Source organism: Grammomys surdaster, unplaced genomic scaffold, assembly GCF_004785775.1.
Source record: "Grammomys surdaster isolate TR1022 unplaced genomic scaffold, NIH_TR_1.0 127, whole genome shotgun sequence".
Lineage (NCBI taxonomy): Eukaryota > Metazoa > Chordata > Mammalia > Rodentia > Muridae > Grammomys > Grammomys surdaster.
In genome coordinates, this window is record NW_021604585.1 from 6,857,665 (window position 1) to 6,872,019 (window position 14,355).

The 14,355-nt window shown below is 38.6% G+C and overlaps 1 protein-coding gene across 3 annotated transcripts in view; it reads left to right on the forward strand.

The window, feature by feature from the left end:
• Positions 1-14,100, forward strand: part of Fut8 (fucosyltransferase 8) — a 224,550-nt gene extending 210,450 nt beyond the window's left edge. For all 3 annotated transcript variants that reach the window (XM_028789706.1, XM_028789697.1, XM_028789715.1), the window contains 2 exons: positions 1,889-2,039; positions 13,109-14,100. In XM_028789706.1, coding sequence (XP_028645539.1) covers positions 1,889-2,039; positions 13,109-13,426 — 469 coding nt within the window. In that variant the 3' untranslated portion in view covers positions 13,427-14,100. The remainder of the gene's footprint in view (positions 1-1,888; positions 2,040-13,108) is intronic.
• Positions 14,101-14,355: the final 255 nt, after the last annotated feature.

Here is a 14,355-nt window from a genome sequence, read left to right on the forward strand (position 1 = left end):
GAGCCAAAATATAAACTGACTTTTAATGTTTTCAGAGCTTGTAAGTAAGAAGCATTATTATCTCAGGATAATACTCATTCATCCTTTTACTGTGTTCCCGATTCCCTTGTAGGTATGAGAGAGCTCAAGTGACCCCTGCAGATGGATGCTTGTGTTCGATAGAGCTTAGATTCCAGTTAGGGGTGATAGAAGCAGGAGAGGGATGCAAGCGGTAAACAAAGAGTAAATATACACCACATGACAAGGTGACCATGGCCAAAACCAGTGCAGGCAGAAAGATTAGGAATTTCAAATCAAACTTCAAATCCCCACTGGTAAGGTGATTCTGAGTATAGATTTAGAGAACTGTAAAAATTAAAATTGGACATAGATGCTTATCACAGCTAATATTTGTTAAACCTTTCCTATATATAAGGTACACTTGTAAGCACTCTCTGTTAATTCTTAATGAAATTATATAAAGGAAGAATGAATCTTACTCCCTTTTTAGTAAGATACCCAAGACTTCAGTCTCATTCTAAAGATTTACACAGCAAGACAGTGATTTCCAACTCAGAGCAGAATCATTTGAACAAGTATGGACCTTTTCAAGACACCCAGGTTTGATAATTTTAAGAACATATCTTAGATAAGACTACCAACGTATTCCCTGGCAGACATCCATTCACCCAGAGAGAGCTGGCTTCCATGAATCCAGTCGGATGGCTTTTCTATTACTGTTATGGCTAAGAATAATAGGTGGACCCTCAGAAAGGATGAAGACTGAAGACTACTGGTTGTCACAAAGATTTCAACTACTCATTTTTAAATTTATTTATATTATTTGTAAAATTAATGAAGACATAAATTTACTCAAATCTGACCTGTCACAATTAGAAACTAAAACTTTAAATGAAAGTCTATCATGGTATATTTCTAAAACAGCTCCACTTAAATATGAAAAAAGTTCAGATAAACTCTTAGAAGGGTACTCATTACAAAGAGAATAAGGGGAAAAAATGAATAAGAAGTCCCATTCTCTGTCATGAATTACTAAAGCTCATAGTGGTGTATGTGTGTGTTTAAGATAATATACCCATAATATGTGTTTTGAAACATGGTTCCACTCTGTAGCCAGGTGAGCCTTGAAGTCACAGTCTTCCTATCTCAGCCAGTTGAATATTTGTGTTATAGGAATACATCACCATGCCTGGCTTTAGTAACATTTAATATGCAGGATATTCTGAATTAGTTTCTTTTCCATTGTTCACTTGAAAGCTGCTTCAATACCTTATTAAATATTATCAAGTTCTCACTGTTAAAGAGGGAGCTTTTGATTAAAAAAGTGGTCTCCTCAGAGGCACACACCCACAGCAAAACAATAGATGGAGCTTGGGGGGACTCTTATGAAGAATAAGGAGAAGGATTATAGGCCCCATAAGGGATAGGAACTCCACAGGAAGACCAACAGGATCACCTAACCTAGACCCTTGGCGCTCTCAGAGACTTTTCCAACAATCAAAGAGCATGGACTAGACCTAGGCCTCCCCACATACATGTAGCAGATGTGCAGCTTAGTCTTCATGTGGGTACTGACAACTAGAACGGGCTATCCCAAAAGCTGATGCCTATACATGGATATGTTCTTCTAGCTGCTCTGCCTTGTGTGACCTCAGAGGGATATGATACACTTAGTCTCACAGAGACTTGAAGTGCCAGGGTTGGGGGATATCCAGGGGGTGGCCTCACCCACTCAGAGAAGTGGAGGGGCTGGGGCAAAGGCTTGGGAGGGTAACCAGGAGGGGGCAGTGAGCGAGGTGTAAAGTGAATAAATAAATAAAAAGTAAAAAAAAGAAAAGTGGTCTATAGAATATTGTAAGTTTAGTCATCAAATCTCTTTCTTTTTCAGGTACTCCAATTATGAATTTATTAGTGATAACTCTATTTCTTGGTCAGCTGGACTACACAATCGGTACACAGAAAACTCACTTCGGGGTGTGATTCTGGATATACACTTTCTCTCCCAGGCTGACTTCCTAGTATGTACTTTTTCATCCCAGGTAAGTGGTAGCATGTTTTCAGTACTCACTGTCGAATTGAGCAGGAAAATTATTTATGTGTCTGTGTTTTTAATGTTAGCATGACTCAGGTATAATTTCCCTTTATGCTTAGTAGTGATATATTTTGTGAAACAGTGAAGAAATACTGTAGAAAAGTTTGAGTATATTGAATATTTAGTTGTTTGCAGCAGTAGTTGAATACATCTCCACTGTTGCCGGTTAGTGAAGCTCTTTAAAGTACTTGATTGTTAATAGCATCTAATAGAAATAGCAGGTATCTGAGTTTCCTCTGTACATCTCCAATTCTGCAAACAGCTAGTGTGTAACCAGAATCCATCCATTTCATCTCATCACTGAGACTGTGAGACTTAAGTTCCCAGCCATTTTGCCTCACTTGCAGGCTTTATAGTAAAGGCAGTAAATGCAAGTTGTTTACAAGTCCTATTACATTTTTGTGAAGTAAAAAGGTATATACTAAATTTAAATAATTGTTTAAAAGTGTAAATACTACACTATCACAATAGCTCCTTGAGTTTGATTGTTGCATATCGGCTATGGGTTTGGTGTGTATGTGTGTCTATGAGGTATCTAATCAGTCTTCAGTGCCCTGTGGAATACTGGTACTACAGTGTCTATTATGAATTTTATTCTTTCCCTATTTATCCTCTTATCACTGGCTAGCTTATTTAACGAGCCATTGAGTGACTATGCTCAAAGTAATATTGTGTGCTAAGAAGACTGCAAAGGAGTTTGAAGATATGGGTTTGGGCCCTTACTCAGAATCAAAATATAACTAGAGGATAATTGCCAAAAATTACAAATAGGCATAAAATAAATGTGCTTAAATGCTGAGAACATTATTATCAAGAAAATACAGAAAAGTAAGCAGTTTACATGGGAGTACGTTACAGAAAGAATAAAGAAATGGACCTCATTTTTTATGGTATGGTCATCAGTGTACCTTGTCACAGTAGGATGTCAGAAGGTTTTCAGAAGGTGCTTATCCATGCAAAGGCTATTGTTTTCTTCATCATGAAATAAGAATATAACTCATTATATAAAAACAGCTACACAAATTAGGAGTCACGCAGAAGGGATTCCAATCCCAACATAAAATCTCCTTAGCCTTCAAATTCCCATGAAGGCATCTAATGGTGATGTTTCACTGGAATGAGGGCCTGTCTTCAAAAAGTACATTTTCCTTTCTTATAGCAAGAGGTCAGATGTGTATCTACTTGACCCACCCCTATTTTTGAGAATCTAGCTATCTGATAATACAGATTAAGCAGATTATATTAGAAATATACACACAGACACATGCACGCACGCATACACACACAGACACATATGCATGTGATAAAAATTAATGAAAATAGTGTGTGAATTTGAAATAGAGCAAGGAAAAGGGCATGTGGGAGAACTAGGAGGAGGAAAGGGAAGAAAGAAATGATGTGATTATATTATAATCTCAAAAATAAAAGGAAAAAAATTAAAAGTAATTTTCATACCAGCAATATAGCTCAGTAGGTAAATGTACTTGCCAAACCTGATAACTTGAATTCAAAGTTCAATCTCAGGACAGGCATGCATGCATTCATTCATAAATTGAATACTTTTTTTTTAAGTCACTTTTCTGTGTTACTGCCTGCCCTCCCTGTTGACCTAAATTTGAGACCTGTGTAAAGTTTGTTCTTCTAGTGCATTGTTTTTTTGTTTTTTTTTTAATCCAGGCGCTGCTGGCAGATGATATTTTGTTATGAGTAACTATACTATGTATTTAGGGTATTAGCAGCATTCTTAGTCAGGAGTACCTGCAACACGAGTTGTAAAAACCAAAAATGTCCCTGGACATTGCCAAATGCCCCTAGGAAAGCTGCCTTGGTTGAGAAGCATTGTTCTAATTATAAGTTCTAAAATTAAATAAAAATATGCATGTCTCATTTATAGGGATGTGCCCAGTAAGTTCGTTTTCTTCTAGCCCTTCTTAAGAATCCTTTTATGCTATTTGGGGACGGAAAGTAATCATTTTTTCTTTTTCCTTTTAAATATGTGCTTCAGAATTTTTGAACAGCCAAGATTTTCTAAAGATGGCCTGGTCCAGATCACAAATACTCCTAAATTCAAGGCTGTAGATGGCAGAGATGGGGTAGCTAGCCATCTCTTGAATAATATCCTGTGTTGAGATGGAGGGCAGCCAGCGATAGCATAGGCTGTGATTCCCTACCAGATAAATGTATATTCTCCTATTTCTTCAGCTTGTGTTAGTAATGCTAATTTATTTGTACAAGCGTTGGACAAATACGCAGCTTTTGAGATAAACAAAACTAAGGCTGTAGAGATGGCTCAGCAGTTAAGAGCATTTGCTGCTCTCTCAGAGGACCCAAGTTTGTTCCTGGTACTCACATGGTGGTTCACAATCTTTTATAACTCTAGCTTCAGAGATCCAGTACCCTCTCCTGACAGACACCAGGCACACATGTGGTGCACATACATACATGCAAACATAAACAGTCATAAACATTAAATAAATGGTAAATATTTCTAATTTTTAAATTACCATATTTTCCAATGAGAAATTTATACTCTTTAAAATAAAAGGAATTGATCTTATAACTCTAATTTTGATCTAGATATCAGCACCACCATCACTTCATGATAATAGAATTTTGCCTAGGACAAAGGAAAATGATACAGTGCTTTGGTTTTGTTTTGTGTGTAATATCAGTGAAGTGAATTCAGACCTTGGATCCAGAGAAGCAGAGAGATCGGTTGTGAGGTTTTTTTACATCTTCAAATCAATCCTAAAAACTTTGATAAAATTCACCCAAAGTAAATGTGTTTGCTTTCAAGACAAGGTTTCTCTGTGTAGCCCTGGTTGTCCTGAAACTCTCTTTGTAGACCAGGCTAGCCTTGGACTTAGAGGTCTGTCTGCCTCTGCCTCCCAAGTGCTGAGATTAAAGGCATGTGTTCACTGTCTCCTGTCTCACACAAAGTGATTTTTGGCCATTTATACTAAAGAAAATCTCAAACAATGTTTTATAACCCAAAGTAGACTTGAATAACTCAACTATTTTATATTAGAATTTAGAATAGAAGTTTTTTTTGTTTTGTTTTGTTTTTTGGCCTGATGGAACTGTTGTCTCTCAGGCTAACTAACCAGAGTTAGTTAGGACTAACCTAGGCCTAGTCCTGAAAGCTTCTAGCCTCCATACAATATTTCCTAGGCCTAGAATGTGGTCAGCCTCTGAAACTTGCTGCTGAATAATCTCATTCTTTCTTGTTCTTTCTGATCTCTAGCTGGCTGATTCAACTCAGTTCCTCTGACTCTAGTCCGTTCCAGGCTGACCGATTAAATCTTCTCCCTCAGCCTCTCCTTAATTTTTCTTTTTGGCCTCATACTGACTTTGGCAATATTCTAGTCTTCTAGCTCCTGCTCATTCTCTGTCTCCTTCTGTCTTTACCTGCATCTAGCTTGTTCTCTCTCTGCAACTATCTCTCTGTAACTGTCCTGGTAAAGCTGCCTCTATCCTCTTTTTTCTCTCTGCATTGCTCTCTCTCTCTTCAGCAGCCTCTTTTTTTTTTTTTCTTGTTCTTGTAAGAGTTGACCATATCCTATTTTGACAAGTCTGTCTCTGATTCATCGCTTTGTCTGCCATTCAGTTAGACATCTCTTTCAAACATGTTGCTTAGTGCATAGTTTTTGTGAGAACTAAATACTTGCTTCATGTGAAACAACAATGGAATTCAGCAATAGTAATGTAGTAAACACATTAACTGCTAATATGCAAATAGTTATCTGAACATCATTGCCTATTCTGGAGAATTTTCAGTGTTGGTCTTAGCAGCTAATTTTCACATGGCTACATTTCACACTATATAACCTCAGATTTTAAAAGGAACATGAAACCTGTTATTCAAGAACTCCATTACCTCTGCTTATGGTCATGAGAAATGCTTCAGGCCCACACAGTCACTGTGGGAATAGGCACAACAGTTCTTCACAGTGAAAAGTAGTCAGTAACTCCAGCATATTAATACCAGTGAGCCACATGGGTTCCATTTTATTTAGCTTATTGAAAGAGAATATTGCCTTATAATGTGATTGTATAAGTTAAAATTTCTGTTGCTGTGATTAAACACCATGGCCAAAAACCAGTTGGAGAAGAAAGGATTTATGTCACTTCCAAGACACATACCATCCCTGAGGGAAATCATGGCAGGAACCTGGAAACAGAAACTGAAGCAGAGACCATGGAGAAATTCTGCTCCCTTCTGTGCTCCTTCTGGCTTGTTCCCCCTGCTTTCTTATGCCATTCAGGACCACTTGCCTAGAGAGTAGCAATGCCCGTTAGGCTGGATAATGCCCCACAGACTTGTCTGTAGGCCAATCTTATGGGGATTTAATCTCAGCTAAGATTTCTTCTTCCCAGATATGTCTGGGTTTATATCAAGAAAACAAAAACCAACCAGGCTGGTGACATTTCAGACATAAGTTCTTCATTTTAGAAGAATGAGTGCTCAGGAGTATTCCTGAGGTTAATACAAGTAAATTCTAGGCACATTGACTCATGAGTGTCCTGGCAACCTTTTGTGTTATTTTTGTTCTGGTTCGAAGTGCAAGGGGTTGAACCCAGAACCTCATGCATGATGGTAAGCAAGCACTGTACCTCTAAGCTATTTTACCAGCAGCCTATGACATGGCATCTTAATCCATATTCTTCATAAGGTTTTAGATACATTTCCTACCCCTCTGAAACATCAGTTTCTAGTGTTTCTAGATTTTATATTGGATTAAAAAAAAGATTTGGGGAATTATCTCTCTTTTAAATAGAAAGGTTTTATAAACCAGAAATACAACTCCACTCCCTACTTCTGTTACCATGTACACTTACTTTCCTATATGCTTTCTTCAGAACTGTTTTACAAAGCCAAGTTTGCCCTATTCAATATTCATATTAACTATTCAATAGTTATTATGAAAGAGTCAATATTAGCATTTCCAAGATTATCAAGTTAGCAAAGCTGTCAATCACATTCTAAACAGTTCCACCAAACATTCATCTTATTATTTGTTAGTGGAGAGCACCATTCACAAACCATCTACCTCATCACTTACGTTCTTATTTGCTAGTAATAATTAGCAAATTACTTACAGAAGCAAATAAATGATAACTGAAGAAATAAGAGTAGCTTGTTGGTAGATAATTGAAATATCAAAAAGATTTTCTGAAAAAATCTTCTATATCAAGTTGTAGAATCAGTTTTTACTACTCTGGCTTACTAAAGTAATTATAAATGCATAAGGACTTTAACATTAGGGCAGGAGAAATGGCTCAGCAGTTAGGAGCCCTTGCTGTTCTTCCAGAGGACTCAAGTTTCATTCCCAGCACCCACATAGTGGCTCACAAACATCTGTAACTCCAGTTCCAAGGGATCCAGTGCCTTCCTCTGGCCTCCACGGCACCAGGCACACAGGTGGTGCACAGATACGCATGCAGGCAAACACCCAAACACATAAAGTGTAATGCTCTTTTGTAAGACATCTTTCATGATTTTGAAAATAAACAGTGAATCTTAAGACCTATTGCTGTTGAAGTTTACTTTGCTTAGTGAGCACTCAATAATTTGAGTAGCTTTTCCCCTGTGGTACCTCCCTTTGTAACACTTATTAAAAACAGTCTCATGGCATTCTTTAATTCCAAATCTACACAAAACATAACTGGCTACATTATATACTTTCAATCAGATTTTGGAAAGCCCAGAGGACAAAATTAAGAATAACATTAACTTTTGGATTAGGAATTTCCATTGAGATTAGTTTGTGAAGCAGTCGTGAACACCTTCTGAGAGTAGCAAAGAGAAAAACACAGGATAAGAAAATGTGACCCCTGTCCCTACTTCCCAGCATAGAGGACAAGAAGTCTGTCTTGAGTCAGCCTGGGCACCACTCACCTTTAGTGCTGGATGCCGCACTGTACAACTTGTATTGCATTCACTTGGACATTCATACAGTGCAGCCAGAACTGGTTTGATTCTCTCATGGTATAGCAAAACTAAGTAATCTAAAGGAAGGGTGCACAGATCTCCCAGCATCACCCACTAAACGGAGAACAGCTTTCAGGTCCTCACACTAGAAGAACATCTGACTAACTCTGTGATTTGACACAAACCAGGTCCCATCTGCTGTGAGAAAGGTTGGAAGCCCATCTACTCAGCATGATATTTCTAAGGGTTATATTATGACTAATGAATGCTTACCTTTTAAATACTTTTTTTAAACCATCATACCTGTATTATATCTTTTAGCAGGAATTTTTGCTGCTAATCATCACTATGTGCTTAACAATAAGCTAGAAAGTGATGAAGTATTGTCACAGAATGAAATAAAACATAGTGTATACAACCATGCTATGTTCGCAAGCCATACACTCCCCCTCTCAGTCATGTAGGAGTACCAGCTCTGAGTTGAATATTGCCATCAGCTGCAAGCCTTCACTGCCTGCTACATGATTTGAATCTGTAAAGTCCAGAGGAGGCCTGATGTATTTGAATGCAAACATCAACACTATAATGATCCTCTAAGCCCTTAGCCATAATTGCTCCAGCATGGAGATAAACAACCATTATTTATTCAAAATGTTGTGTATAGACCTTAACTTTTAAATATCATCCATGGGCTTGAACATCCATTACTGGAGCACCACTTATTCAACAGATAATTACTGAACACCTACTATGTGCTATCTATAGTTCCAGTTGCTTATCCAAAAACATTTTCCTATGTGCTCTGAAACACATACTCTAGAACCAGAAAGAATGCTAATTGTGGCTGTAGTATTTGCTGTCTGCTTTTATGTTTTTAAAATAAAGTTAACAAAAATCTCCCTGTGGCTTAGTTTCTTCACCTGTAAAATGGGTGAAAGTTCTTAGAGGTTTGATGTGACAGTGAAAGGAGTTTGTAGGTGGAGCTACGGTGAAGCTGCCTGGACCACACTCAGCACTCAGTAAGCTCAGCTGCGACCATTATGGCCATTCTTGTAAAGTGCCACACCCACAGCATCCGGGTGATTGGAGGTACCCAAATCCACATTTGTCCAGAAATCTCTCTTATATTGGCCCAACTTGATATCTGAAATTTGTCATTATTTATTCCTTTGGTTTAGGAAAATACAGATGTACTCACAAAGGCTAACAAATAATAACTACTTATACCAAGACATAAACTAATTATTAATATTTTCACAAAAAATAAAGCAATACCTATATTCCAATGTTGTTCTTATGAGAGCAGTGCTTTAAAAAGTGAAGAGGGAGGACTGTATTGTAATTGTCCTGAGAATAACCCAAGTCTTGTGTTTCTGGCTAACAAATGCTGAAGGGTGGGAGGAGGAACCCGGCAGAGAAGACTCAGGTTTCCCAGGGCTGCCTTAGCTCTTAGGTTGTATCTTTCTGATGCAACAGAATGAATATAGAGTATAAGATTTGTAAGGTGTTCCCCCTGAACACCCACGCTCCGGTGTCATCCCCTACCCCTTCCCCACGTCCTGCCTTTTTGTGAATAAGTAAAAATTATGATTTGATTTTAAAAATAAATAAAAATAAATAAATCACAAAAAAAGAAAAAAAGATTTGTAAGATGTGTTATGTCAACAAATATGTATGATAGTTGCAAGTATATGTGGGCTGCCTGGGCTCAAACTTGAATCTACCCGTTACTAAGAATGTAACAGGGGCAAATGCTTTTAGCTCCCTTTGGTGTCTGTAAGATGAATGATAGAATCTTATGAGGATACTGAGAAGATTATGTCAAATAATGCCTCACATCAGTATTTGCCAACAAAAGCTCAGCAAACATTCACTTCTTCCATGTTACTTAGATTGCTCTTAGTGGAGCTTTGCTTTTCAACAGTGAGGATACACTCTGAGAAGTGTATCATTAGGCCTCTGTGTCATTGTCAGAATGTGACATACAGTGAACTAAGATGTTTGCACTTTTGAGGATGGATGTTATGAGAGCACCATTGTGTATTTGGTCTGTCACTGATGATTCTTGTTTCTTTCCAGAATTCCAAATTCATTTTGATTCTGTGTAGACTTCTGGCTGAATTTGAAGTTTAAAGGTTCTAAATTGTTTTTATTCTCATTTTATGAGAATTTTTGTTTCTACCATTGATCCTAACTATATCACGGCAGCCCCAAGATTAACTTAGTTTGTTAACTTGACAGTGTTAACTTGAAAACGACCTGAGACAGTAGCACATGCCTAATTCCAGCATCAAAAATAGAAATAGGTCCAGGAGGTGGTGGTGCACCCCTTTATTCCCAGCACTTGGGAGGCAGAGGCAGGTGCGTCTCTGGGACTTTGAGGCCAGCCTGGTCTACAGAAGGAGTTGTAGGACAGCCAGGGCTACACAGAGAAACTGTGTCTCAAAAAAAAAAAAAAAAAAAAAAAAACAAAGAAAAGAAAGAATGGAGGAAGGAAAGAAGGAAGGAGGAACAGACGAAGGAAGGGAGAGAGGGAGGGAAGGAGGGAGGGAGGGAGGGAGGAAGGAAGGCAGTGGGCAGGGAGATCAGTCTAAGATCATCCTTAGCTACATAAAGAGTTTGAGGCCAGCCTGAGCTACAGGAGCTTATCTGAAAAACAAACAAAAATCATTGTCTTGATTTTTTTCAATAGTTGGAATAATCACTTTGTTTTTTAATTCCTGGAGGAAAAGGTTATCTAACTTTAGTTTCATTTGCCAGTTACATCTAGCATTTGTGAGCTGTTCAAGTTCCTAAAATTCATATTCTCCAGGAAGTTGAGGTAAAGGTTAGTAACCTGGTCATTTTGTTTGGTCATAAATGTTAGAAGTTGAGCATCTTAGAATATCCTCAGAGTAGAGGGCTTGCCTTTGCACAAGGCTCTGGAGTCAGTGCCCAGCATCACTGAGAGAGAAAAAGAACATCTTCATTCAGTTCTTGATCTCCACAGATGTCTCGGTTTAGAAACATCTGCTGAGCCATTCTAAAGTACCATTAGCAGATTAACAGCTATTAATAGTAGTTTCATTTTTAAGTAGATGCAAAATGTTGGCATAAGGACAATGCAAATTCATTAAATGAGATAACCAAACTAGAGCTGTAGAAAAATTTGACCTGAATTGAGTTCTCAGTCAGAATATAAAAATGAAAAGTGCTCTAGGCAAAATGATCATCCTCTCCTGTTATCACCTAATTCAGGAAGGGATCTGAAGCCTATCTTACTTTCTAGTGAATCTGTTAGTTGCCAGAGTGTTACCCTTTTGTAGCTATAGCTTAGCTTTATCACCAAACATGTTAAATTCTAGAATTGAAGTTCAGGGTATGGGATTTTACCTGCTAGAGAGGATATTCTTTAACAGAAGAATCTTTTAAGTCATCTTAAAACAACACTAATTGGGTAGATACATCTTTCTTAAAGACCTGCCGAGCTTGTATCAGTACAAGCGTGCCATTATGTACACAGCACACTTTAGAGCTCCTTAGGAATAGCTGATACATTTAAACCCACTTGCTCATTGATCAGCAGTAAATATATAAATCTCTATTAAGAAGAGTTCTAAAAACCACTATAGTTAAATGTGGATAAAGGGAGCTGGAGACATGGCTCAGCTGTTGAGCACTTCCTGTGCTCATAGAAGACCAGCATTCACTCCCATGTGTGCAGCTCATGACCTCCTATACGACTCCAACTCCAGGACTCTGACAGCATTCTGGCCTCCATAAGCATCTGCACATGCGCACACATGCACATAGAGAGACATGTGCCATATACATAAGTAGAAATAAAAGTTAAGTCTTTTTTCCGCATTAATTAGTGTATGCACTTTACATCCTGATCACTGCTCCCCATCACATAGTCCCACACACACACACACACACACACATACACACACACACACTCACCTTCCCCTTCTCCTCTGAGAGGGTGGAGCCTCCCCCTGGGTATCCTCATCACCCTGGCACATCAAGTCTCTTCAGGGCTAGGCACATCCTCTGCCACTGAGTCTAGACAACGCAGCCCAGTTAAGGGAATGGGATCCACAGACACACAACAGGTTTTAGGCCAGCCCCTGCTCCAGTTGTTGAGCGACCCACATGAAGACCAAGCTGCACCTCTGCTACATATATGTAGGGGCCCTAGGTCCAGCCCATGTATGCTCTTTGGTTGGTGGTTCGTCTCTGAGAGGAGCCCCCAAGGGACCACAGTAGTTAACTCTATTGGTCTTCCTTTGCAGTTCCTGTCCTTTCCAGGTCCCTCAATTCTTCCCTTAACTCTTCCATAAGACTTCCAAAGGTCTGTCCAATGTTTGGCTGTGGGTCTCTGTATCTGTTTCAGTCAGCTGCTGGTTAGAGCCTCTCAGAAGACAGTTATGCTAGGCGTCTGTCTGTAAGCATAATAAAGTATCATTAATAGTGTCAGGGATTGGCACTTGCCCATAAGATGGGTCTCAAATTGGGCCAGTTAGTGTGGCCATTCCCTCAGTCTCTGCTCCATCTTTGTCCCTGCATTTCTTGTAGACAGGACACATTTTGGGTCAAAAGTTTTGTGGATGGGTGAGTTAGCATCCTTATCCCTCTTCTGGATGTCCTGCCTGGCTACAAGAAGTGGTCACTTCAGGTTCCATATTTCCACTGATAGGAATTTCAGCTAAAGTCACCCAAAAATTAAGTATTAATTTAATTTACAAAGAAAAAGAGTGGATTAAGGGGCAAGAACATTTGTGTTATTTGAGGTGCTAATCTCAAACCATAAATCCTTCAGATAAAAACTTTTATCTTACTCAATTTTATGTCACCAGTTCCTAGCTTGGAAGATCTTATAGCTCTTCATAATGCTTATTAAAAATTAATTTATTTGTATTCTTAAATTACATCATACTATGTATTTATAACTCCCCCCCACCGTGTGCGTGCATGTGTGTGTATGTCCAGAAATGAAAAATTACTATCTTCTCAGCCCTGGAACCCATCTCTGGTTGAAGATTGCTGTGCAGTGGGGTGTTTACACTGTGTACCAACATACTTGTTTTCTCCTCTTTTCTAAGGTCTGTCGGGTTGCTTATGAAATCATGCAAACCCTGCATCCTGACGCCTCCGCGAACTTCCATTCTTTAGATGACATCTACTATTTTGGAGGCCAAAATGCCCACAATCAGATTGCCGTTTATCCTCACAAACCTCGAACTGAAGAGGAAATTCCAATGGAACCTGGAGATATCATTGGTGTGGCTGGAAACCATTGGGATGGTTATTCTAAAGGTGTCAACAGAAAACTTGGCAAAACAGGCTTATATCCCTCCTACAAAGTCCGAGAGAAGATAGAAACAGTCAAGTATCCCACATATCCTGAAGCTGAAAAGTAGAGATGAAGTAGAAGAGATTAAGAACAGAGCTCAGTTCAGACCGTCTCAGCCAAGCAGAAGACCCAGACTAACTCGTGGTTCAATGACAGACACGCTCCACACCAAGAGCAAGCGGGAACCCTCAGATGCTGCACTGGTGGAACGCCTCTTTATGAAGGGCTGCAGTGCCCTCAAGCCCATGCACAGTACAATAATGTACTCACACATAACATGCAAATGGATTATTTTCTACTTTGCCCCTTTAAATATTATGTCCCCATTAAACAAACACTGCCACGTTGTGTAATTTAAGTGACACAGACATTTTGTGTGAGACTTAAAACATGGTGCCTATATCTGAGAGACCTCTGTGACTTACCGAGAAGATGTGAACAGCTCCCTTCTCTGGGGAAGCTGCCGGCGGTGTGGCCACTGAATTCACTCCAGTCAACAGATTCAGAATGAGAATGGATGTTGTTCCTTTATATGGTTGTCTGGATTTTTTTTTTTAAGTAATTTCGTCAGTTCAGTTTATCCACCTCATCATTAATAAATGAAGGATACATCAATAAAATAAAATGAAATATTCACTCTCCATTAGGAAGTTTTGTAAAACAATGCCATGAACAAATTCTTTAGTACTCAATGTTTCTGGACGTTCTCTTTGATAACAAAAAATAAATTTTAAAAAGGAATTTTGTGAAGTTTCTGGAATTTTGTATCACTGGATTATATAGTTATAAGCTTTATAGTAGAAATATGGTAAAAATGGGTTTATAGTTTTTAAGATTTGTTTTCTACTTTTGTCCTGCTTTTTCATCTTCTGATAGAGTAATCCTATTTGAACTAAGAGAAGCATCCTTCCCCTCTAATGCTGGTAACTGGCTTTAGTTGATACATATTTTGAAGTTGCTAAGAACATGTTTTGGAGGTATTCATTGTATTACTTT